The following is a 25,903-nucleotide window of genomic DNA, read 5'->3' on the forward strand; positions in this document are numbered from 1 at the left end:
TTGAATTGTTCTTGTCAGTTGTCATATGCTTTCTTTAGATGCTGTGTTTCTTCTTGTTAGATATCGATGGTGGCCTCACAGTTTCCAGGTAAACCAGCTACTTTTGGTAATATGAGTTCTACTAATTTTATCAATAGTGAAAACAAGATTCGAGTTTAGGATGATCAGCCTTAAGATGATGAAAACATCTATATTACAAACATTGGTTTGGAAGCAAATTATGATCAATACAATAACAATGATCAGCCTTAGGATGATGAAAACATCTATTACAAACATTGGTTTGGAAGCCAATTATGATCAAACATACAACTTGATAACAAGATTCGAGTTTATACAAACATGGTTTTCAACCAGTAATTTATAGTTCAGATTACAGTCAATCATGCTACAGCTTCTGGAGGAGGTGCTTTTAGTACAATTTCAACATTGTCATGAACACCTTGAAGCAGCAATTCACCATCATATGTTAGAAGCTTGCGCCTCTTGGCCGCCCTCAGTGTCCCAACCAGCGCTTCAAATATGTTTGCACATCTATCATCGTGGAAAAGCACACCGAATGTCACCTTCATGACCCCGATTTTCATTGTTAGAATTTAGCCATCAAAACTTGATCAAAATCCATACAATATCTATAGACATCAATTGCATCATTACACAGATCTACATATCAAATGAACTTAAACATTCGGGAGCAAGTGATAAAGATCACTGCAAGTTTGACATATATTTGATAGTTTTTTACCTTTAGATGTTTCAAGTTATAGTTACATTATGTATACAACTATACAAGTGACCTTTTACCTATGTAAATAAAAGTTACATAAGAAGATCTAAGACAAAAGGTTGCACATGCAATGAATATATAAAATATGTTAGATGACTTAGATCAGTAATACTGTAATTGGATACAGATCGGATCTGGTTATAGCTCAAAAATCACACTAGATCCATATTTCAGATAAAAACAACTGAGTAGATTAATTAATACTAGAATTTACTGTAGTTTGGAGGGGGTGTGAAATGTTGTTTACTACTCGTACCTTGTAAGAACCATCTGGTTGCTTAGTGCCAAGTCGATGGATCTCAACTTTTAGTTTTTCAACTTCTTCTTCAACATTCATGCTTGCTTGACTTGTGTGTTGTGTTGCAGGCGGTTCTCACGTTTCAGATATATGTACTTCACAAGGGATGTTGGAAAAGTTTCTTTTTCTTTTCTTTTCATACCTTACTATTTCTATATTTATATTTTTTCCATATCTAAATTACCTAATCATAACCGTCTCTAAATTTAATCAAACGAGAGTAAGTACCTCACATTGACATTATGGTGATGAGATAATGGGTATACAGGTCATATAATGTGATAGCTCATATAGTGTGATAGCCAAATGCCTTAGCCGTACGAGCTCCGGTTTTGGATTTAAAAATTCATCGAAAGTATATCAAATGACATTTCTAATGAAAGAGCATGAAATTTTAAGAACACCCATATAATTTTTATGATTTATCGATGTACGGTTTTTGAGATAAAAGATTTTGAATGAATTGGAGGAATACATGATTTTATAAAGGAGAAAAAAAAATGATTGGTTGGGATTTGAGAATACAAAAAGAGTAATATAGTTATTTTAGGTATATATATAATCGATATAATAGCATTTTGGAAAAGTAAATGTTGAAACTTAAAATTTAGACATGGACTTTTTACTTTATAATATAAGTATAGATAACATACACAATTTGTTTATAATTACGTGTTAAACAATCTATAAATTATGCAAATACCACATTGCACATATACGATTTTAATTTTCTTAAGATAAAAGTAATTAAGAAATATCATATCACTTGTATAAAAGAGTATAGATAATGTCAAAGCTTATTAAATAGGGTTCAGTACGCCTGAATGCAACAAACTATGCCTAAAAGGTTATAGTGTGCACGAACTAACGTCTTTTTTTTTATTGTATGCATAAACTTAATAAAAAAGTTTATATTATGCAACTTTTTGTGACCGACCAATAAAAACCTTACACATTGCCTGTTCAAAAAAAAAAAATTTACATGTGGCGGCTCATACGGGCTGTCACGTATACACATTGCATGATTTGAACATTTTTACTAAGTTTATGCATACAATAGAAAAAAACGTTAGTTCGTACACACTATAACCTTTTGGGTATAGTTTGTTGCATTCCGACACACTAATTCCTATTAAATAAAAACGTTAACTTATTTGCCATTGCAAACTTATTTTTCGTTGCTAATATTGATTACAAAAATGTCACCTTTTTTTTAATGCCAATACTATTATCTGTTGTATGTCTTGAAGCCAAATACTTTTTTTAATGCCGATTTTATAACTAACCAAAATCTTGTTCGCTCCCTACACAACCTTTGCCAAAAACTTTAGATTGACAGCTAATAAAATCTAGCCTCCTAACAAAATCTAGTTTAGTTAGTTATTAAGTTTTGCAATAGTTAAAAGCTTCATAGTGTTATTTTTGAAATTCAAAATCCAAAACCTTGACTTTCATAGTAAACTTAATCACTTTGTACGAAAATTCACTTCAAGAGTTGTCCACGATACGTGTATTATAAAATTCTTAGGGCACGTTTGGTAGGGAAAAATTCAGAGAAATCAAATGAAACAGAGAAATGAAATGTAGACAAATGAAATTAGCTGATAAATTCAACATATTTCTTTTGTTTGGTATTGAGGGAGAAATCCACTTTAGAAATCTGAAAAAATAAAAAAAAATCATTATTAGATAAAAATAAAAATAAAGAAATCAAAAGCTACTTTCTAAAATAGAAACCATAACCACCTACCATTCTGTTTAATCCCAAATCCATCAGGCCCATCAAAATAAATATCATCGATCAAGCTTCATTGTTGTTGATTTTAAAGTTTAGAAGTTAAACAAATTAAACTTCTTATATAAGAACCCATCGTTGAAGATCTCAAAGCTTATGCACAAATTGAATAATGGAACCAGATCCAAACAGCAAATCTGTGATATAAAAAAACCATATCTATAAATAGGATTAAGATTTCTCAATTAGAAATAAATAGTTTCAAGGCAAAAGGAATATACATATATATATATCTGACCAAGAAGGCAAGAACATATAAATTAGCCATGATAAGGTTTGAATCGCTGTTAACTGACAAAGGAAGAAGATAAGAAGGGCTTCAATAAGATTTGATGTTTGGTGGCATGTGAGAAGTCACGTGCGTTTTTTGTTTTAAGTATGGTTATAAAGCAAAAGAATATAGAGAGTTGATTTCTCCTTGCTTTTATTTTCATGTTGAAAAAATGGAGAAATGCATTTCCTTCACAAAAGTGAGGAAATCAGTTTACATACAAATGGATTTCTCGAGAAATAAAATTCTCCGTGTCCTTATTTCCTAGGTTGTACCAAACGTGGGAAATGATTTTATTTCCATTTTTTTATCATCAACTCCCCCTACCAAACACACCCTTAAAGATTTGATACTTTTTTACTTCTATCTTTGCACGTCATAGATAAACTTACAAAGGTATTAGTTGTCTTTATGTTGACATTTTTTGGCGTATCTTTATCATATTAGTAAAGTACACTCGATGCCATTACATTTAACTTATTTATCTTGTTTTTTAGCATTTTCAGTGTAAAAAAAATAAATAAGCCTTGCTATATGAATTGCTCGTTTCCTAAAATGGCTTTTCTTGTTGCCTCAATCAAGTATGTGAGACATGTGAGTGCTTATATGGCTAGATTATGTCAACGCTTCCTTTTTTTTTTCAACTTACAAATCTCAAAGGAGCTTTTAGCACTTTTTGAAGAATGAACGAAACTTGTTCATCCCTGTACTCTTGTAAATTGGTTGTTGATGACATTTCAATGAATATGTTTTAATTTCTATTCTATGATATTCGTTGATTGATTTTTCTCTCACGCATGACATATATTAGCATTAAGTCATTTCAGCTAATCATTTGCACTATCTTTAAACAAACACTAACCAACAAAAAATCAAAAAAAGTTACTGTTTAGTTTATCTAATCAATTTCTTTTCTTATGATAATCATTTATCAATTGTTTTATTTTAAAGCAGTTGTTAAAAATAAACATTTTAACATTAGGAAATATAACATAGTTTAAAAGAAGCATGATTGGATCAGTGGTAAACATTCTGGCCTCAGTTTCTTTATTTAGGTAGAGGTCTGCCTACAACTTAACCTCCTCACTGAGTTTTTTTTCTTTACATAAGTTTAAGTTTAAAAGTTATACTTGTAATTTTATCTTATTATTTCACTAACATTTTCATTGGTAGAGATTTAATTCTAACTTAAGGGGTCAAGTTAGAAGTATCTTGCCAGGATTCAAAGATGATCTTTGAATTTTAGTCTTCGATTTGTATCTAAGAGCCAAAATTTCCCCAATTTAACTCAAGTTAGGGAATCAACTTGAGTAAATCATCACCTCATTTTCATATGTACGTATACACAACAATTAAACCTGATAGCAGTATTTTATAATTGACTAGATGAAAAAAAAAGTTCAATGATAAGTTGGTGTAATGGTTAAGAGTTCCCTTGATGACCTTTAAGTCTTAAAGTTTGAATCTCCATTCCACCAATTTTGATATATAAGATAGTCCTTAAGGCTTGACTGGGATATCTCCAGTTTTAAATTTGAGGGGACAGAGTTTACCCCTATTAGCTATTTGAAAATAAAAAAAAAAAAAGCAAGGAAAACATAGAATGTTGTAAAATCGTCATCCGTAGAAACCCGTATTTTCCGTGCCTACGTTTCTCGTACACCAAAAATCATTTCCATTAATATTATCATAGCTTTTCCATTTCATATATAATATCAACATAATAAAATAAAATAAAAAAGTAAAAATCCCCCAATCAAATTTCACTTACAAATCCCCAGTATAGTAGTAAAATTAGGGCTTAAACTTACTCCAAAAAAATTGAAAATTTGATGATGTCAGATGTCAACAATCAACAGCAGCATCATCATCATTTAGCTGTTACTTCATATGATCCTACTACTGTAATTCAACAAAATGATGTAGAAGATGACGAAGAGGGTGAAGACGATGACGTGGCAGGAGGTGAGGAAGAATCAATAGATAATCCAACTCAGATGCGTTTTCATCATCATCATCATCATCATCATCATCACCATGGTTTACAGAATAATAATAATAATAATGATGTTGTTGTACATGTTGATGTTGGTGTTGGTGGTGGAATGGATGGAATGAGTGGTGGGCCAGGTCATGCTTTGTATGTGCCCGATACCGAAATTATTCAGCCGATAAATGCGGGTGCTGGTGCTGGTGGTGGTGGTGATCAGCTTACCTTGTCTTTTCAGGGTGAAGTTTATGTTTTTGATGCCGTTTCCCCCGAAAAGGTCCTTCCTTTTTTTGTTTTTGTGTTTATTATTCTGTTTTGTGTGTAGATATATAGATATAGGTATAGGATTGCGTAGACGTAGGAATAGGGTCTTAACGTAGGAAGCCTTTGGGAAAATGGGTCTTAATGTGATGTAGTTGAGACCTTGATAGTATTTTACTTTACCTTTTGACGCACACGATTATACTCCTTGATGCTCTACAAAGTGTAAAAGATAGGTGCTTTACAGAGTAAGAATTAAAAGAGTAAACGATAGGTCCATTACAGGGTGAATAAAAGAGTAAGTAAAGGAAACGATAGGTGAATTACAGGGTAATAATGCTGACTTTACTTTCGATGCATTGCACTTGATATGCTCTTTGAGAGATGTATAAAGGTGTCTATGTAGATGAAAGAGTAAGCTGAAGATCTATCAAGGATATGTGCATCAAGGAAGTACTTGTGGGTAGCCATGGCTGGGGATAGGTGGAAATGCCAAACCCTTATTATACTTTTTATGTTAAGACTCTTTCGAACTGGAAGTAGACCCTCTATATCAGTATGTATGACATTAGTTTTTGCTTTATTTATTGGCCTAAATGAACATGCTTGTAGCTTCCATTATGGATGTATAGTGGGTTTGGTTATGTAACCCAAAGCTTATGGTAATATAAATACCAAAGAATGAGATAGCATCACATGGCAGCTGTGCATCAAATTTTTGGCTGGTGTTCATCAAATTTATTTATAAACTGATGCTTATAGAAGCACGCTTGCCCAAAAATTACCACGTTCGCCATCTGGTTCTTTCTTATTTATTTTACATCGTATTGCTACTTAAACTAATCCCCTATGGTGAGATTCACGAGAGATTCTTCCTCTCATGGAAAAAAGGTAGTAAGGGTTCCGGTGCTTACACGTATCTTATGCTCTAGGACACTGGGTTAAAAAAAAAAGGTTCATTAAAGCATAGAAGAGGTATGGTGCATCAACCACGTGTCAACACTCAACACTGGAATCCTTCATACCTTTTTTGCCAGGAGGAGCCTGATCATTCCTCTATGGGTTTAATACTAGGAGGGTATCCGGGAATGTATATTTCATGTGCTTGGCTTTGGATTTTAAAAGCAAATACTTGCTTTGAATTGTTTGGAAACCTCTTTAGGTTATTTTAGAGGAAAACATATTCTAGTATTATTATTTTTTAGGGATAAGTGCCCCGGAATGTAACTAAGTATGACCCAATGTCTATAGTAGGAATCAACTACAACTTTTGGATACTATGTGGTGAGAACTTGTTTAGAATGTTTAAAACATGTATGCAACCAGCTAGGTGCTTATGCTTACCGGTTGCATCCATCTAATCATGTCATGTGTGTCAAACTTTCTTCTTTGTGGTTATATGTATCTGAATGAGAGAATTGAATTAAAATAAAAGTCCTTATCCAGATCTAATAATCTACCCATTTTTGCTCCAGCCTTTTGATACACACAATAAATAATCGTTAATACAAACAATATATACCCGTTAATACCGCATAGCGAGCTTGGTTGATTATACAATGCTAACTCTTTTTAGTTCAAATCGGGATCTACAAATCCGCAAATCTAGAAGTTGAAGTTTAAATCAGGAATCAAGGGAGGTGGAATTAGTTGCTGAAGATTGAGAAGCCTTGAAATGCGGCCAAGTCTCGCCCTCTCCGCCACCATCTTAGATGAAACCGTCGTTTTTTTTCCGGTGATGGAAGGCAGTGGTGGATGGCGACGGGGTTAGAAACTTCTTTTTTTCCCGGTGATGGAAGGCGGTGGTGGATGGTGACGGAGTTGTAGAAACCTTTCGTTTTTTCGGCGATAGTGGTGCTAGCCATACCCCCCAACTCTATCTTTATCATTGTTTAAATTTCTTGTATATGTACATGTATATCATTGCATAAATTTCTTGTGTCTATTATATATATATATATATATACGGAGAGATGGATGTAGAAGATATATGATATAGAGAACGAAAGAACAAATACATAAGTTCACGAACAAGTTCATGGCGTCAAGCAAAAGTCAATGTTTATAGCAGGTCAAACTAAAACAAAAGTACAGTATTTACCGGCTAATGAAGGATCCAGTCACCAACTACATGTTGTGGACAAAATTACAAGTTAAAACCAATATCTAAAAGTTGTAGTTGGTTCCTACTATAGACATTGGGTCATACTTAGTTACATTCCGGGGTACGTATCCCTATTTTTTATATAATCGGATGGAGCAGTGCTTCTTTTGAACACAGTTTGTAAGCCACAAGCACTTCAAAATTTGTAATCTTAAACACCTTCTAAGCTTCTCTTCAAGTCTTCATAGGAGGTGTTATTACGGTCTTTGTGAAATTAAGTTATTTTGCTTTTAGTGTAATAAAATTGACCTGGGACTTTTTTATTTGCTCAAAAGAACTGTTACGGTATGCAATCAGACAGATTATTGGAGCCTTTTTTCCCTCTATTGTTATGGGCAAATTGGTTGTCTTTTATGATATTTTGATTAGCTAGGGTAAAATTAATTTTGTCAAGTGCTTTAAAGATTGATTCAGCTATATGGTGGTTTGATATGAATGTGGAAAATTGCATGTTATTATCTAGTTTTGACATTCAGATGTAACATACTCTGTTTTTAAACGTTTATTGTGACATGCTTATTATTCTTACCAATATATATGCATATTGTTGCATTAAAATGACAAAAAGATAAGTATGTTCGTTAAATGGTGAAAAGTAGAGTATCAATATTGGTAAATAGTGTATACTGAATAGTATCTTACATTTCATGCAGTATGCCTGTTATGTGTCATTAAACTAATGGCGAATTTACAGGTGCAAGCTGTTCTATTACTTTTGGGTGGATTTGAAGTACCCGGTGGAGTCCCTTCGATCGGAATCCCTCCCCAAAGTCAAAGGGTAAGAGAATAGTGATTCTTTCTATCAAGTTGTTGTGGTTATAATCTGTTAAAACTTTTATATCAAATGTTTGTAGGATTTGAGCGAGTTTCCTGCAAGATCAAGTCAACCTCAAAGGGCTGCTTCCTTGATTCGGTTCAGGGAGAAGAGAAAAGAAAGATGCTTTGATAAGAAAATCCGCTACACTGTTCGCAAGGAAGTTGCGCTTAGGTAGCACTCTTTTGGAGATTTCTTTCGTTATGTATATTCCTCATGTGTTTTGGCCCTAAACCTAATTTTGAGTCTAAGTCTGTTATACTATGTGTATTAAAACTAATTTCTATTGTATTGATGTAATCTGACATATATAAGCGTCCTGATCCTCAATTTTTAGGTTACAAATATCTAGTCATTTTTGGCCCATCTCTATCTACATAAGGCTTTCAAACTTATGTTATGCTACTTAATTTATCCAGTTTAGTATCTGCAGCCTTCAATTTTTCGCTTCTAATGTAGTAATGATTATTGTATAGTATCTTAAGGAGGGTATAAGAATAATGAGAAGATTTATAGAAAATTATTGTCAAAATCATATTAGTTTAGGGAATACAATTCCATCGAGAGTGTACCGGTTTGCTCTTTATTTGCCAAGATCTGTGTTTGTCATTGGTAGAGGTGGCAAAGTGGGCAGATTGGGTAACGGGTCATGATGGGTAAATTTTAGTTATAGTTGGGATTGGGTTGCCTGACAATTTTTTCCATTTTTTTTAATTAATTAGCTCGTGAGCCTCTCAAAGTCTCAAACGTGTTAAAGAAAATATACTATTCTATTAGTTATCTAAATTCTTTGAATAACATAATTTAGGAGGATTTATGCATTAAACTACACCGTGGGTGACTTTCTGTGCATTTAACAAGAGAGGTATCTATTTTTATAGTTGCTCTAAAGCTTAAGTAATTTTTGAAAACTTAAATTGAAATCAGACTAGAAAACTACTACAGTTTGTTGGCTGCGAGTTCTCAACTGGTGGCTATCATGTGTCATTTTTGACTTGAGGCTGAGACATATTCTGCTAGGAGTTACTTTTTGTGTGTTTGTTCCTTCACTTGGATATCTAATTCCATATACTTCCCACAGAATGCAACGTAAAAAAGGCCAGTTTACATCATCCAAGGCAATATCTGATGAAGCAGCTGCTTCTGATTGGAATGGTGGTCCTGGACAGGATGAAGAAACAACGTAAGCACCAGTTTCAGTTATCATGTTAACTGAATATAGGAAGGTGGGTGGGTTGGTATTTGGTAACAAATCAAAATGGGTGATTTGAGTATTGGTCGGGTCCAGTTGAGTTGGCCTGACCTGCAAGCACTTTTTTTTTTTATCAAAATATTCAGTATTTTACTGATAATGAAGGTTCTACATGTGGTTATGTAAACTATATCGTTACTCCTTTACTGTAACCCATCTGACCTACATGAAATAGACATAACTAAAACTACCTGTCCACAGGAAATCGGTCAAAGATGTGTTTATTGGTATCTCTAGGCTCAGATTCTTAACCTTTTCATGACCTTGGCTTGTTTTTTTCATTAACCTGTTGTAAAATGACACCCTTGTATATATAAATTTCTTTTAAAAGGTGCTAGTTAAAATTGCCTCAGAATCATATGTATTGCTATTTACAGATGTAGACACTGTGGAATCAGCTCAAAGTCCACTCCTATGATGCGGCGTGGACCTTCTGGCCCAAGAACATTGTGCAATGCATGTGGACTCAAGTGGGCCAATAAGGTAGTAAATAAATCCTACATGTTTCTGCATTTTTTGTGTGGGCAAATGCTGTCAATACCCAAATTTAGAAAAGATTTCAACTAGTTAGAAAGTTTTGCAAGCTCTCTCCATTTTAACCTTTTTATCCTATGCTAAGATTGTCTTCTAGTTCATGACTAAGGAATTGTGACCGAGAAATGAGTACAAGAGTGCATGACCATCATGGTCCTTCGATTTTTTTCTGTATCTATTGGTAACCATTTTTTGTTACAGTCGTGTATGTCTTATTCTGAGTACTAACTTCTGCAGGGAGTTCTACGCGATTTAACCAAGGTTTCAGCACCCGGAGTTCAGGATCCTACTGGAAAAGCTATTGAGCAGGTAACTTCTTGCAAGCACACCATGTTTCTTTTGTATGGGTCAATTAATCTAAAGTGGCTTGCCGCTTGATTGACTCACTTTACTACTTTACAAGCTATAAAATGGTGCTAAGTCGTAAACAAATGAAACTCTAATCATTTGTTGGTTTGTTTAACAGAGTGACGGTGAAGCAAACAACTCAGATACTGCAAATGTGAATCCTCTTATGATCAGTAATGGAGACAGCTCTGCTTAATGTGGAAGTAAAAGATGTAAAATAAGAGAGGATGCTATAAGTTTAATCATCACAACAAAGATCTGTAGGCATAGTATGTTTTGTTACAGGTACATGAGACTGTATCATAGTTGTTGCTAGATGTAGGTTTTGAAGCATGACTCGGTTGCATCTCTCATACTCCATTTTATTACAACATTAAATGCATTCGAGTCGGTTGCTTTCTCTATTTTAGTGATATTCTGTTGGCCTAGAAGAAGCCTAGTAAATATGGTCATGTATGGAGGACATACAACATTAGCGAGCAATTTTGAACTACCAGAAGCAACAAAAAGAACCATAGAGGGTGGGGAATTCTATCGCAGAGTGTTCATTGGATATAATGAGTCAAATGATCCGTAGAGTAGTGATATGGGATATTTTATATCTATACTCAGTTACTCACCAACATGACAACAAATATGGGCTTAAAAATATATTTTGTTAATCATCTTGTTCTTAAACTTACACTCTTTAAGTTTCTTTAATATTCGTTCCTTCTCAAAATAAGTGTTAACAAAAGAAAAAAATACAGATGGATGAAAAGGAAACATGAGATCGCATTTTGATTTGACGTAACAATTACGAGTAGAAAAATTGGCATATTGTTCGCCCATCGTAGCGGGATCAAATCTTTTTTATTACTAGTGAATTTTGACAATTTTTTTCTCGATGGTTGTGACAGATGTTGTACTAGTCAAAAAGATAACGTAATTTGTTACATATTTTTAAAAGTTAAAAGATTTTCAGTGAAAGAATTATTTGTGAATTTTAAATTATGAAAAACCTTTACTTGAATTTTTTTTATGATATATTTAAGATTTTCATCATTTAAAATTTTAACAATACATGACAGTCATTAGGTTGTTAGTATTAATTAGTTTAATTCATTAAAATTTGTACTTTCTCTTGTGAAAATTCAGGGGATGATTATTGATATATAAAATACTACTTTTTATGCATGTAATAAGCTCTTAATGACAACCGTTAAGGCTGTCATCATCATTTTCCATAAAGTATTCTTATTCTCATCTAAGATCATTCGTTCCCTTATAACAATGAGATTGGATAGATAATAAATCTTTATCCAAATTTATATTTATCTTAGATATGACACAATATTGTACATTTCTACTACTAGAACTAATAAGGTCTAAAATAACAATAAGCATTTTTAGTTATAAAAGTGCTTGCTCAAACCACTTAGTTTACTAACAACCTTTTAAATAGGGTTATTTTAACTCAAAATTCATTAAAAATAGATATAATAATTTACATAGAAATAAAAGGCAAATTGACTATAAGTTACGCCGTCACTCCTTATTATATCGTAAAACTAAGACTTTTAAAAATGACAACTAATGACAACTCTTTACATATTATTTCACCACGCATAGTCACGTAGGTCTATAATATCATTGTAGATGTGACAAGTAATTTCTTGATTCTTTTGCCGCTCCTAAAAATAAAATAAAAAAATTTTTGACTCAAAGAACTCAATGATTTATCCATTATTATTATTTGATCTGTTAAATTGAGATTTAGCTAATATAATTTTATTTTGTTAGAGTTAGATTTTTATATTTTCAAAAGTTAGTCATAAAATAAATAAAAATTAATGATTTATTAAAAATAGAAAAATGATTATCTTTAAATTTATTTTTTCTAAAGGCAGATTTGAGATTATTTTTGAATTGATCCCAGTACTTTGGGTAGCTTGGTGGATAAGATAGATGGAAAACATTTCTATAAATAAGTCAACTTTATCAAATACACTACTTATATAAATAGATAGATATAAATCATTAAATTATCTACACTACAACAACAACAACAACAACAACGTAAAACCTAAACCTAACCTCTCACCGCTTCTCTCTTTTTCTCTCTCTATCTCTAGACTTGTCTCAAAAATGGCTCGCAGAAGCTCTGGTGGTAATATTTATTTTTATTTTTCTTTTTTGGATCTACCTTATTTTATTTCATAGATAGATATATAAATATTTGAAGTGTTGATTGTGTATATATTCTTTTGGATCTGTTTGGAAAACAATCAAACATTTCATTTTGTTATTAGGGTTTTATTTCATTTGACCTTCGATACACTTTCCATGTTATATGTTCCATAAATATAACCTATGCTTTTGTTTGTTTTAGATTATCGTTATTATTATTTTATTATTTTGTTTCAATGTGTATCTAACTTTCGATTATTTGTTATTTTATGCATCTGACGGTTTACAGTGACAAATATTATGTCACAAAAAAAAAAGAGGCAAAAATGCATACAAAAATTTAGACCGTTCTATAGATGAATATAGTAACAATAGGTGAATGTTGTATACACAATTATATCATTTAAAGTATGATTTATATTATGGATTATTATAGATTGTTGGATACATTTTCTAGCTCGTAAGCCTTAAATTTAAATAATTTGAGGGGATTGCACAAGGTAAAACTTTAGTGTAGACAGAAATAGTTTAGGATGTATGATGTAGTGTAGATGAATGCTAGCTAAATATAATGGTCCTCGAGTCTATGGTCAAATGTTGAGTCAAGTATTTCGTCATTTATCTTGCTACCGTTGGGAAGATTGCTCGTTTTTAATGGGTTCATTTGATTTATCCCCTGCGGAGCGTTTTGTTAGCAGTTGCAGTTTCAGCTTGTACCAATTTTGTCCATGTAAATTAGAAATGAAATAGGTCGCATGTAATGCTTGATGGATATGTAACATTATTCTGTATGTGCCGATGGCATGCCATTATTCTATTATGTCAGTTTGGGTTTTTTTTTTCTTTTTCTTTTCTGCCTATATGTAATTTGATAGACGTCTAGTTTGTGTGTTTATGGAATATATGTTCTTTATCTTGCAGGAAGGTCAGCTCGTGCACCTGCCCGTGCTCCAGCACGTAGCGCCCCGCCCCCGGCGACTGGTATTCTTTATTGAACAATTTCAACTCGAGTACAAATTTATGTAGTCTTTCTCTGTTCCTAACATCTGATTAACATTTTAATTGCTGCAGCAAGCCGTGCACCTCCTCCTGCACCTGTGCAGAGTAGCGGTGGTGGCATGTTTGGTGGCGTTGGTTCAATGATAGCTCAAGGTATATTAAATCACCTACACATAATGGATCAGTCATTACTCTTATAGTTACATATATATATATATATATCATATATATGAAATTTGTTTATCTTTAAACTCTTGCCGTAGGAATGGCTTTTGGTACTGGGAGTGCTGTTGCCCACAGGGCTGTTGATGCTGTGGTGGGTCCACGTACAATTCAGCATGAAACTGTTGGTGCTGCTGCTGCTACAGATGTTGGCATAAATAACACGGTTCCTGATGCTTGTGGCATGCACTCAAAGGCATTCCAAGATGTATGTCTATCCCTTTTTTTTAACAGCATTAAGTTTTAAATAAAAAATGCTAGCTAGAAACCAGTCAAACAAGAAAATATAGTCTTATCCAACATATAAGTCCATCTCTTTTTATGTATATGTCCCTCTTTGTAGTCTTTTTTGTTGGGTGAATAACAGTGTTCGTCATCTCACTCAACTTCTGTAAACAGTGGGGTAACAGATCACTTGAATGTAAACCTGTTTTTTCATTGCAGTGCCTTAACAGCTCTGGAAGTGACATTGGGAAGTGCCAGTTCTACATGGATATGCTCGCAGAGTGCAAAAGAAACTCGAGTTTGAATGCTTGATTATAAGCTGCTTCACAATGATTATCAATGAGCTAGACTTTGTTCATTGTATTATTTGGTATATTGGGTGGATCTGAACATGTGGCATTTGCTATAATATTTGAGACTTGTGAGTTGTTTCAACTTTCAAGTATGAAATGCTTTGCTGGCCAATAAATGACTTGGAAATTGAATTATCATCTACGTTTGTTTCATGGGTCAAAACCGTGTTAGTATGTGTTTTTTTCTTGCCTTTGCTTACATGCTCTAGGTACATTATCTGCCAAATATGAATGAGACTGACATGCATATCACTTTGTTCACTGAGCTTGACACGTTTTGGTATGACATTATGACTTATGTTTGGAATTGTTACCGAGAGTACGTTATGATATGAAAACATACGCATGGTCATATGCTTGATACTTCAATATGTATTTGTGAAGTAACTGGTCGATGTAGGCATTAAGGGTACTGGTGAATGTGAATATATTTTCTGGGATTTACATGTTGGTTTAATTTCACTATTTGCTTCCTCGTTACCTGTTTTTGTCTATGTTAGCATTGATTAGATTAAACTGCTATCTTCACGGACAAGAACATAAGGATTTAGGAATACAAATCTCCTAAATCTCATTCATTTGTAGGGAGAGACGCACACAAACAAGAAAATGAAACTCAGATTTTATCAATGGGGAGTGTGGAAAGATACCCGTATCAACAATCATGCTGTTGCAGCAACCTAAATTACTTGTTAGAGCCATTGGTTGAACTATAATTTAAGCTGTTGCAGCACCTAAAATTACTTGTTAGAGCCATTGGTTGAACTATAGTTTGAGGTGTTCCAAGTTGAGTCGTTTGTTGCGACTATGGTCAACTAAATTAACACATCTAGCAAGTCCTGAAAGGACACATATAAGTTTGATAAATCACTTGTATAGTTGTATCATATTCTTTATCTATTTGGGTAATAGTGTGGTTGCAGATAAACATGACCTCATAATGGGACGACATTGTACACAATCTTGCTAAAACCAATATAAAAATTTCAAGCATTGTCACATTAGATTAGCTATTGCTAGTTCTGTTATAGCTGGTCACCAGCTCTGTGAAGCAATGTTGTGTATCATTCTATCAAGAATGCACATTTGGTAAGAGTTATGGAGCACTGGCGAGTTTAGGGGTGTGGCCTGGGATTTAGTAAGGTCATCTTAGGTGCAAGACATATTGAGGAACAATTTAGCAATTTGCAAATATTTAACTATAAAACAAAGGATGGATCCAGAGTTGAAAAATACATGTACGGAAATTTAGGTTTAATCCTATGACTAATCTCGCAAACCATTCTATTACGAAGATTTCTGAGAAGTTGGCATAGCTAGCGACACTCCAGAACCACTGGGTAAATCCTTCCATTGTTGAGTCACGGTCTTGATTTGGGTATAAAAGTTAACCCCAGCCTTGCCTGCAAATTCATAACAAAAAAACATTTCTTATCCAACCAGGATGTTCGCTTGATCAAGAGATATGCTAAAAAGGGTAATAATCAATGGTTTAAAGTAGCATGGTAAGACGCACCATAGAAGTTGAGGTCACCAGCAAAAGATGCCTTCGACCCTGTAAACGAGAAAAATGGCAACGGAACTGGAATCGGAACATTTATGCCAACCTGATGCAAAATAGTTGAGTTTAGAATGTTGAAATTTTTTCATCTTTCAATCAAGATACTACATGGGATCTATCTATATTCTATACTAGTCTTTATTTTCCCATTTATTGTAGCATATGTGAAGTTGGCTAACCTGTCCGGCTTCAATGTCGGTTTGAAATTTTCTAGCAGCCACACCAGATGATGTAAAAATAGCCGCTCCATTGCCATATCTGCAGAAAAAGCTATTCTTTAATACCCAATCAAAAATCATAAGTTGCTTTAATATCACGAGTAGTTTTTCTGAAGAAATTACTTGTTTCTGTTAGCAATATTTATGGCCTCTTCCAAGCTGTCAGCCTGAAAATTAGTGCAACCAGAAGATTATTAACCCTGAAGTGTCCCAAGACAAAACATAATCAAGTAATTCAGATTATTAACAGACCTGCATGCAAATAAGAACCGGACCAAAGATCTCTTCCTGCAGATATAGGCAAGTTTACAACATGAACCATTAACAGTTGAACAATGAGATTAGAGGTGGCAATTTTAACCCATTGATGTATTAATAGATTATTTTGGGTCATGTTATATCCATAAGGGATAAAAGGAGTAAAATAAAAATATTAGATACAAAGGAGTCAGGTCAAAAGTTATAAAAGTGTGATTTGCATAAGTAAAACTCGATCATCTTAGTCATTAAATTATCAGAAAATAAGATATTAGTATTATAGTATTTAAGGGAAAGTTCAAATTATAGAGGAAAAGTGTTTCAGGCAATAACCCATCCCATAAAAAGATTGACCTATATTGACCTGCCTGACAGTCATTTTGCCACCTCTAAATAAATCATGATAAAACATATACCTTGTAACATTCCATATCTTCAGTAACACCAGACAAGATCGTAGGTCCAACAAAGTTACCTTGCTCATATCCCGGAACCTTATCGTCATCGAAAGATGACGTCAGCAAATTGTGGCAACAATAAAAGCAAGATTGGAAGGAAAAAAATACACATTTTTTCTAATCAGAAACTACAAAACTATTATATGCTAGTTTGTAACATCAAGCCAGGTATGACTGCATGAAACAATATGTTCTGAAGTTTGAAAAATACCACAATATCTCTTCCATCAAGCAGAAGTCTAGCACCACTTTCAACTCCACTCTGAATCAGTCTGCACACTCGTTCTTTTGCCTGGTGAAGGTAAAAGTAATTGTAAAATATACAAGTCAACTTCATTAAAAAAGAATGTAAACTGTACTTGCCTGTTTGGTAATGACTGGACCTAGGTCTGCATCAGGTTCTGTTCCCGCATTTACTTTTAATTTCTTGGCACGCTTCACTAACTCATTTTCCCTGATACGAAGTTAGGGAAATTAGCAGCAAAAAACTATGAAATAAAATAACCAGAACAATATATAGATAAACAACAAGAGAGTAAAATACCATTCTTTTGGATCTCCAACAAAGATGACTGTGCTCAAAGCCATGCACCTTTGTCCTGCAGCTCCAAACCCAGCAGCAACTAATGCATTTAAAGTAGCATCAATGTTTGCATCAGGCATCACGATACCATGATTTTTAGCTCCCATATTTGACTGCTCAATATCAAGTACAATTGATTAGAAAATCTCACCAGTTAAAAAACAGGGCTTAGTCATCATAAAGACGATGGAACTGATAGTATACCTGAACACGCTTCCCTTTTGCTGATGCTCTTGCATATATATGCATGCCAGCCTAATGAAAAATGAATGACAAAAAAGTAAATGGAAATGGGTAGCTATAGCAACTTGACATTGCAGGAATAACCTTGAGATATCACCTACCGTGTTTGAACCAACAAATGATATAGCTTTAATGTCTTCATCATCACAAATAGCATTCACGATGTCCTGCATCAAACAAGTAAACAAAAAAGTTGTTAAAATAGAGCAAAACAGTAAATTAATTCAAAATCTTATCTGAAGTTACATTTTCTTCTCTTAGAACCTAAACTTGATATTTTATAAGAAAGTCTTGTATAGATTTCTTGGTGATGATAGCAAACAAATATTGTATGATTAAGGAAGAACATACATTGGTGCCATGAACAATATTCAAAACACCACTGGGCAAACCAGCTTCCATAGCCAATTCTGCAAGTATCATAGAAGCCCCTAAAAGAATAAAGAAGGAAGTTATAATATATCAGTATAGGAACAAACAGGTTCCATTGCTTGCTAATTAACACATGTCAACATGGAAGTGACCCATGTGCAATGTACAGAAGGAGACTGAAAAAGAGAAGCTGAAAGATATGTGTGGTTATGTCAGGTGACTCAGGTCATATTTTTCAGATTAAAAGTAACAATGAAATGCAATATGATGAGAGCTACCATGTATATTGATTACTCAAGTTACAAAACTAGAAGAACTTCACCAAAGCTGAAGATAACATGTTTTAAAAGATTAAGAGAACAGAAACCAAAAACATGATGAGATCCACCATCATTAGTCTTTTCAGAAGAATAGAAGAATAACATGTTTTAAAAGATTAAGAAAAATCAAGAACCAAGCATGCGGAGAAGGTAGGGATCATATTTCTTATAAAACTTAAACCTCATTTCTAAGTGTTTTCTAATTGATTTCATAATTGAAATTCATATAATCATTCAGAGAAAATTCATAAGTATTTACGAGTGGGAATTTGCAATTACCAAATGCCACTATGTATATACGAGTGGGAATTTGCAATTACCAAATGCCACTATGTATAGGTATCAAGGCAAGATTGTCTACATGATGTAAATGTGAGAATATTGCATTTTAAGGGTGATAATAATCGATTTTGAGAAAGGGAAAACAATGACCTGGATCTTTCTCTGATGGCTTTAAAACAAAAGTGTTCCCACTGGTAACTGCCACTGGAAACATCTGCAAAAAGAAATAAATGGAAGAGCCAAGGTAGGTATTTTGCTTCTGACGAGGTACAAAAAATAAAATGAAAGCATGCAATCCCAAATAGCATATTAAATGAAACTAGGAGCAAGATACAAATATGAAATCATAATCAGGAAACATCCACTGAAAAATGAACTAAGGAGATCATGTAATGGCCTTAAAAAGAACAGAAGATTGGAAACCATACCCACAAGGGAATCATTGCCGGGAAATTGAAAGGGCATATACCGGCACATACACCAAGCGGCTCCCTTACGCTGTAAGTATCAATCCCTTGCGACACGTTTGAAGAAAATTCACCCATTTGTAAACTTGCCATTCCACACGCATGTTCCACCACCTCTTTACAAAAAAGCACACCAACGAATTCAAAATTCTGATTCACATACTTTAACCATGAATGAAATCAATGAACCTACCTAGTCCACGGAACACATCACCCTGTGCATCCTTCAAAGTCTTTCCTTGCTCTGTAGTGATATTCATGGCAAGCTTGTCCTGACAGAAGTATATGAGTACTAATTAACTAATCGACACTGTTGTAAGCTAGAAAAGGAATCTCTTTTTATGCAGTGAAACTAAATTATAACCAAGCTAACCATGTCTCTTCGAATAAGTTCTTGAAGTTTTAACATGACGCGTTGTCGGGTGGTAATCGGCGTGTTCCTCCACGATGGAAACGCCTGTTTGGCTGCAGATACTGCAGCCTTAAACTCTTCATGTTTTGTCAAGGGTAATTGTGAAACAACTTGTTGTGTCGCCTAACTCCATATCAGTTAATTAAATTAGACAGCAATAAGCCAATAACCAAGATTCAGAAACATGTGTCAAGAAACAAGGTAATGATAAAAGGAGATGAGATCAAAGATTTTCAACGTCCGGTGACTTACTGGGTTTATAACATCAATAAACTCGGATGATTGTGAGTTTACAAAGCTACCACCAATCAAGTTTCGTACTTTCTGAAACAATAAAACAGTTAATTCTTCATAAAATATCTTTTTATTAAGCATAGATACTAGACATCACCAGATACACATTTGAATTCAAAATTCATAATTATTATTGTTTGATCTTTAAGCACCGTTTATATTAACATGCACTACTTACAGAACTAGGATCAAAATAAGAACTCAAATCCTTGTAAGAACTAATCAGACGTTTTAACTCTAACTCGACAAAATCATACTTTTCATATCTCAGTACTGAATTTCACAAAGCTCAGAAAGATATAATATCTCAGTACTGAATTTCACAAAGCTCAGAAAGATATATCTCTGCATCTCATGACATGAATCGATAAAAATGTATCAAATTTTTCAGCAAAGACATCACTTTGAATTCATCTCACATGATAAGTATTCAATAAATTCTTATTTGAACCTTTTCCACTTTCGAACAATCTTATAATTTCCCAGTGTACATCATTTTATAACTTTTTAGTGAGATAGTTAAGTGGTGGGATGCCGGCCTTCGGCTTCACCACAGTCGGGAATTAAGTTATAAGATTTAGGACAAAGATAGTTAATTTGTCAATGCAAAATGGTTTATAATACACACTATCACACACATACAATAATATGACAATATGTACCTAAAGAAAATTTACAATAATTACTGCACGAAACTCAGTAAAAGAAAAGAGTAAATACCGGAGGAGGAGTATGATGATGATCGGGATTATGTCTGAGAGACTGCTCAGTAGATAGATTACAAGTTTTCAACGCAAATAACTGAGGACTTAAAGTATTCACTGTTACATAAAACATCATTTACAGCAATAAAAAAAAACGGAAAAATATATCAGTAAAATTATAATATGATGAAAAACTAGACTAGTGGATAGATACATGTGATTTTAGATGATGATAATTATAATATAAGAATATGAAAAGAAATGAAAGAAAAAAAGAAAAACCTTTTCGAATTAAAGATAATCGCAACATCGTTTTTGTGAAAATGGAGATGAGAGAAAACTGAGCAGAAAATGTATGATGATGATGATGTTTGATTTGTTAATAATTTAAAGACGGAAGTGAAGAAATGGGAGTGTGTTTGGATCAGCACGAGGGTGGGTAAGCACTGACAGTATATTGGACTATACTATCACCACTTTTTTTTAATAGGAAAATGATAATGACTCACGTCAGCAGCTGTCACGTCGGCTGTTACTAACAATTTATTACATGCTTAAAAATTTATACATTATATATTAAAAATTGTTCTCTTGATTTTTTTAACAGCAAAATACAAAATTTTATGCACCCAATTAATTTTTAATGACAACCCTAAGGGCTGTCATTAACAAAACCCTTTTTTATATTATTCGGGGTTTTTTTTCAATACTGCTACCACTTGTACATTCTATTCTTAATAAATGAATAATTAAGCGATAAGCATCCGAAATTTAATAAACTGAATAGTCAAAGGGATAAGCATCCTGAAATTTAATAAACTTTAGATGAATATTTATAGTGTCAAAAAATTAAAGTTGAACCATTGTACGTAATAGCTTTTAAATTTTGCCTATTATATATATTCGAGTATATGTGGGAACCATCTAAGCTGTCACTTCTACGTTTCTGATTGGTCAGATATATATAATAGACAAGATTTGAAAATTATTACATACAATGAACACAACATTAGTTATTTCTCACTATATACATTCGTCAAAAATTTGTTACATTCAAAAATATTTATCTCAATAATGAATTACATATGGGGCTTCCTATTGATACGGGGCCGATCTATTGGGGCATACAGGGCGGCATCTGACCGACACTTTTTGTCATACCGTTGTCACCTTTATGTCAATTTAACTTGACATGTCAGAATTGAAGGGTGAATCTTGAAACAGAAGAAGCGAAATTCGTCCCATCTAATACAACACTTCTTCCCAAACCCCTATCACCTTTATCTCACTTTTATCTGACAATGTCAGGGCATGTCACCCTGTTTGCTCTTTCGTTTGTTCGCCGTTTCCCTTTCCTATTTATGCATGAACGAGCGACCATATATTTCCATTTATAGTTACATTCCGAAGTTTTTTTATTTCCATATCAGGTATGTATTTGTTAACTTTTCATAACTATATAAAATATTGTTTGATTTCTATACACATACATATATACATACATAAGTAATGTTGTATATCTTAGATGGATACTTTTGATGGTAACAATCCAAATGAAGGTTGTAATTTTGACTACGACGTCACTTCATTTTTGTATGATTTCGTCAATGCTACAACCACCCCGTTTTCTACTCCCTTTCCGATTATATTTTTTGGAGGAAGGTCCTGGATGTACGGGCTGAAGTTGGTGCAGTGGCGGACAACCGGCGGTGGTAGGATGGCAGCAGCGAAGGTCGGCTGGTGGCGGCGGTGGTGTAATCCAACCAATCAAACCTAGTTATTTTTATAAATAAAGTGAGACAGAGTTTAAATAATATAATATAATATATATGGGTAACACTCCGGTGAGAACACTCTTAAAATAAGAACGGTAAGAAAACCTTAAAAACATCATTTTGATGCATTAAAAGTCCATAAAACTAACATATTGCATAACTAATTATCATTATTTAAATGTTTAACAACACATTCATCCGTCAAAATCGAAATAATCATGTTTTTTGTTTTGTGCATCCATCTTGGATGCATATTCATCAAAATGATGCATCCAACAAAAAACTTGATTTTTTCGATTTTGATGAATCAATGTTTTGTTAAACACTTAAATAATGATAATTAGTTATGTACTATGTCAGTTTTATGGACTTTTAATGCATCAAAATGATGATTTTAAGGTGTTCTCACCGTTCTTATTTTAAAACTGTTCTTATTTGATTATCCATGTATATATATATATATGTTTGGGTATATATATATATAATATATGGCTATCTTGTACCCAAGCTTGACAAGTTTGGGTATAGATCCCCTTATATATTAATTTCTTAATATTTGTTTCAAAATGAATAAATCACATGACTCCCATGATAACACATATTCCTTCCCTCTCTATATATATATATATAAAATTATGAATAGAGTAAATCAAGATAGTAATTTTGGCCTTTAACAAAATGGAAGGAGAAAGAAATGAGTGCGGGGAGGAGAAAGAAATGTGGAAGATCACATTTAGTTTAAAAACAAAAGGGGTAATACCAGATGAGGCAAAATCTGCCCCTTTTGCTCAATATCAATTGCGTTAACTATCTGACAAGCAGAAGAGGGAAATTTTTTAGTCAATTAGCCTCTTATGGGGTTTAGTGTCAATAGTTACATTCTTTGGTGTCAATAATATGTCTCATTTACAATTTTAAGGGTATATGATCGGTGTTACTTGTTAGTATGTCACACACTTACACCTATTGCACAATTTACAAGCCTATTATATAAAGAAAATAATATATACATTTGAAAAGCTTATGCGTTTGAATTGAAAAAAAAAAACCTTAAAATTATAAATGGATGTTTATATATAAAGATTAAATTTATACTTATTTATAAAAACAAACTACCATGTCTCCTTTTCAACTTTTTAGCCTTTAGGTTATTGACATCATGTGGGTGGTAGGCGGGTAGAAGGTGTGGCGCTACACTACTACACCGCCGCCATTCCCTTTTCACGCGTGAAGGCATGAAAATGGGTGGAAATATGTCGCCGGTGGTGAGGTGAGTGGAAGGTGACCATGGGAAGCCTAACCACCCTCCAACAACAAGTTTATTTTATTTTTAAATTTTTAAAGAACTTTCAAAGTTGACAGTTTTAGTCTCTCAACGGATATCTTTGTACAATTTCTATATGTACACATCTATTTAACTAAAATCCACACGTATCTTTCACTTAGAATCATCTATACTACATATACACACATATTCATCTATACCTTATTACACATATATTCATCTACACACATCCATTTTCAAATCAACAATGGCAAACAATAGGCCAACTATGACTTTATTTAAGTATAAAAACTCGATGCAACTTCACATGCTTGACGACGCAAGACATAGATCAGAGGTGGAGGCTGTATTTAAAGCATAACCAACAACAGGTCGACTTACATGGTCGCACAACTACGAGCTTTGGGGGGTCTATCTAACATCAACGAATCCAATTATGTTACTTATCTTCCATAGAAGATCGTCTGGTTGGATCAAATCCTTGTCATGCTTATAGATGTCGCTTCTACATTAACGACCATGCTTAAACTCGTGAATATTGGCAAGGTGGTGTCGATGATGGACGACCCCAAGGTTACCAGACTGACCCGAATAAGGAATACGCAGGTCAAGATGACCAGGCTGGCCGGTCTCTTAGACACTATGAATACATCCATTGCAATGACGAAAACAGTGACATATCCTCAACAGATTGTCAATTGGGTTGGCATTAAGTAACGTTGTTAGGTTTTCAATTTTTATATTTGTTTTTAATTTTTTATGTGTTTTATGTTTTTCATAATATTATTATGTAATGTAATTATTATTAATGGAATTTTAGTTTAAAAAATAAAATAAAATTCTAGTGAGTGGTGGGTTGCCAACAAAATTTGGGTGAGTGGTGAGTGAGTAGTAAAGTTGATGTGACATAAGGGGATTGGTTGGAGGTGAGTGATGAGTTAGAGGTTGAAATTAAGACGGGAAGTCAACACCCTTAAATTAGTTAAGTTATCTCTATTCTTTCAGTATCCAACTCTTTCTCAACCCACACATACATCTACCTAATACACCCCAAAATATTTTCCAACCCATATCTACCTAAACTATCCATCTTTTTCATTCACAAATTTAAATATCTCCACCTAATATACTTAGAATACCCTTAATAAAATTATTTAAAACATATATTGCTCAATCCTTAAATTAACTATGCAAATCCTTTTTATATCAATTACTTTTACATTAATAACCACATCGTCACCGCTAAGCTGTCACCGGTGCTCATCACATTACGTGGCTATCATCAATATGAACAAATTATATATATAACAATTAAAGTAGGTTTAACCACGGTAAATTTTTGAACGTTTTTATTTTTACCATCACACTTTGCTTTCTTTACTTTTACCACCACATTTAAACTTTTAGGGTTTTTTAATTGTAATATTTTTTTATTATTATTTTTATCACAAAACTTTTAACTTTTATTGTTTGACAACAAACTTGGATTTTTTTATATTTTACCATTAAGCTTCTATTTTTTTTAGTTTTACCACCAATTTTGACTTCTCATATTTTGCTCTTAACCGTTTGAATTTCTTTATTTATTCACAAAGAAATAAACTTTACCTATACGGCTATACCCCGCCATGGCGCCAGTTTATAGATCACCAATTCACCATAGCCCGCCAGGGCGCCAGGTTTTGAACCAAACGAAAATAAATAAATAGCGGCAAACACTCCATAAAATAAAGAAAGAAGACTCTCCTATAATGTTGGTCTTTTCTATTCCACAATTCCCATTCTGGTATTTTAAAAAACCCTAACTTCTTTACTATCATAATTTTGCTGATTTTTTTTAATCTAGATTATCAGTTATATTGCAAGTTAAATGTGAATGTTGGCTACAGGAGTACAGGATAAATGACTTAGAGTATTATTCTATTTATATTTTTATTATTTTTATAACGGCATTATAATTTGCTCTTAATCCTAAATTACACGACTTAACGTTCTTATTAATAATTAATTTTAATTATTTTCGATGTAGTAATATAAGTAGTTGATATTGGGCTCTTTTATGTAGTTTACTTTTGTGCAAAATGTTACTAATTTACTTAGATAAGCTACATTTTTCAGCAGATTATGCCCTTAAGATTACAATTGGCTAGTAGCTAATTAGTCAATTACCAGGTATCGAATACACGACT

The 25,903-nt window shown here is 33.3% G+C and overlaps 4 protein-coding genes across 4 annotated transcripts; 2 read left to right on the forward strand and 2 right to left on the reverse strand.

The window, feature by feature from the left end:
• Positions 1–248: 248 nt before the first annotated feature.
• On the reverse strand, positions 249–1,231 carry LOC122593435 (costars family protein-like). The gene is made up of 2 exons (XM_043765846.1): positions 1,044–1,231; positions 249–566 (listed from the first exon to the last, which is right to left on the reverse strand). Exons 1-2 carry the CDS (start codon positions 1,122–1,124, stop codon positions 384–386), a joined length of 264 nt encoding a protein of 87 aa, XP_043621781.1. The 5' UTR covers positions 1,125–1,231; the 3' UTR covers positions 249–383.
• A 3,652-nt stretch (positions 1,232–4,883) lies between these two features.
• LOC122593036 (GATA transcription factor 24-like) lies at positions 4,884–10,918 on the forward strand. Its single transcript, XM_043765378.1, has 7 exons — positions 4,884–5,418; positions 8,261–8,344; positions 8,421–8,554; positions 9,462–9,563; positions 10,010–10,115; positions 10,404–10,475; positions 10,633–10,918. The coding sequence occupies exons 1-7, from the start codon at positions 4,984–4,986 to the stop codon at positions 10,708–10,710; spliced, it is 1,011 nt and encodes a 336-aa protein (XP_043621313.1). The 5' UTR covers positions 4,884–4,983; the 3' UTR covers positions 10,711–10,918.
• A 1,614-nt stretch (positions 10,919–12,532) lies between these two features.
• Positions 12,533–14,620, forward strand: LOC122593037 (uncharacterized protein C6C3.02c). Its single transcript, XM_043765379.1, has 5 exons — positions 12,533–12,663; positions 13,605–13,664; positions 13,755–13,835; positions 13,946–14,112; positions 14,349–14,620. Exons 1-5 carry the CDS (start codon positions 12,642–12,644, stop codon positions 14,439–14,441), a joined length of 423 nt encoding a protein of 140 aa, XP_043621314.1. The 5' UTR covers positions 12,533–12,641; the 3' UTR covers positions 14,442–14,620.
• Positions 14,621–15,647: 1,027 nt separating this feature from the next.
• On the reverse strand, positions 15,648–21,080 carry LOC122593035 (methylmalonate-semialdehyde dehydrogenase [acylating], mitochondrial). Its single transcript, XM_043765377.1, has 19 exons — positions 20,937–21,080; positions 20,671–20,771; positions 19,909–19,980; positions 19,618–19,779; positions 19,438–19,516; positions 19,206–19,360; positions 18,928–18,991; positions 18,155–18,234; positions 17,905–17,970; positions 17,765–17,815; positions 17,522–17,673; positions 17,341–17,431; positions 17,189–17,269; positions 16,936–17,013; positions 16,514–16,549; positions 16,385–16,428; positions 16,223–16,301; positions 15,999–16,089; positions 15,648–15,885 (listed from the first exon to the last, which is right to left on the reverse strand). Exons 1-19 carry the CDS (start codon positions 20,962–20,964, stop codon positions 15,770–15,772), a joined length of 1,626 nt encoding a protein of 541 aa, XP_043621312.1. The 5' UTR covers positions 20,965–21,080; the 3' UTR covers positions 15,648–15,769.
• Between the last annotated feature and the right edge of the window lie 4,823 nt (positions 21,081–25,903).

This window comes from Erigeron canadensis, chromosome 3, assembly GCF_010389155.1.
Source record: "Erigeron canadensis isolate Cc75 chromosome 3, C_canadensis_v1, whole genome shotgun sequence".
Classification (NCBI taxonomy): domain Eukaryota; kingdom Viridiplantae; phylum Streptophyta; class Magnoliopsida; order Asterales; family Asteraceae; genus Erigeron; species Erigeron canadensis.

Coding starts and splice junctions, on each gene's coding strand:
- LOC122593037 (XM_043765379.1), top strand. CDS start 12,642: ATGGCTCGCAGAAGCTCTGGTG. Junction 12,664..13,604: donor GGCTCGCAGAAGCTCTGGTG/GTAATATTTATT, acceptor TTTATCTTGCAG/GAAGGTCAGCTCGTGCACCT. Junction 13,836..13,945: donor TGGTTCAATGATAGCTCAAG/GTATATTAAATC, acceptor CTCTTGCCGTAG/GAATGGCTTTTGGTACTGGG.
- LOC122593036 (XM_043765378.1), top strand. CDS start 4,984: ATGATGTCAGATGTCAACAATCAACAGCAGCATCATCATCATTTAGCT. Junction 8,555..9,461: donor CGCAAGGAAGTTGCGCTTAG/GTAGCACTCTTT, acceptor TACTTCCCACAG/AATGCAACGTAAAAAAGGCC. Junction 10,116..10,403: donor GACTCAAGTGGGCCAATAAG/GTAGTAAATAAA, acceptor TAACTTCTGCAG/GGAGTTCTACGCGATTTAAC.
- LOC122593435 (XM_043765846.1), bottom strand. CDS start 1,124: ATGAATGTTGAAGAAGAAGTTGAAAAACTAAAAGTTGAGATCCATCGA. Junction 567..1,043: donor AACCAGATGGTTCTTACAAG/GTACGAGTAGTA, acceptor GGGGTCATGAAG/GTGACATTCGGTGTGCTTTT.
- LOC122593035 (XM_043765377.1), bottom strand. CDS start 20,964: ATGTTGCGATTATCTTTAATTCGAAAAG. Junction 17,432..17,521: donor GTTGGAGATCCAAAAGAATG/GTATTTTACTCT, acceptor ACTTCGTATCAG/GGAAAATGAGTTAGTGAAGC. Junction 16,429..16,513: donor CGGTTCTTATTTGCATGCAG/GTCTGTTAATAA, acceptor ACTAATTTTCAG/GCTGACAGCTTGGAAGAGGC.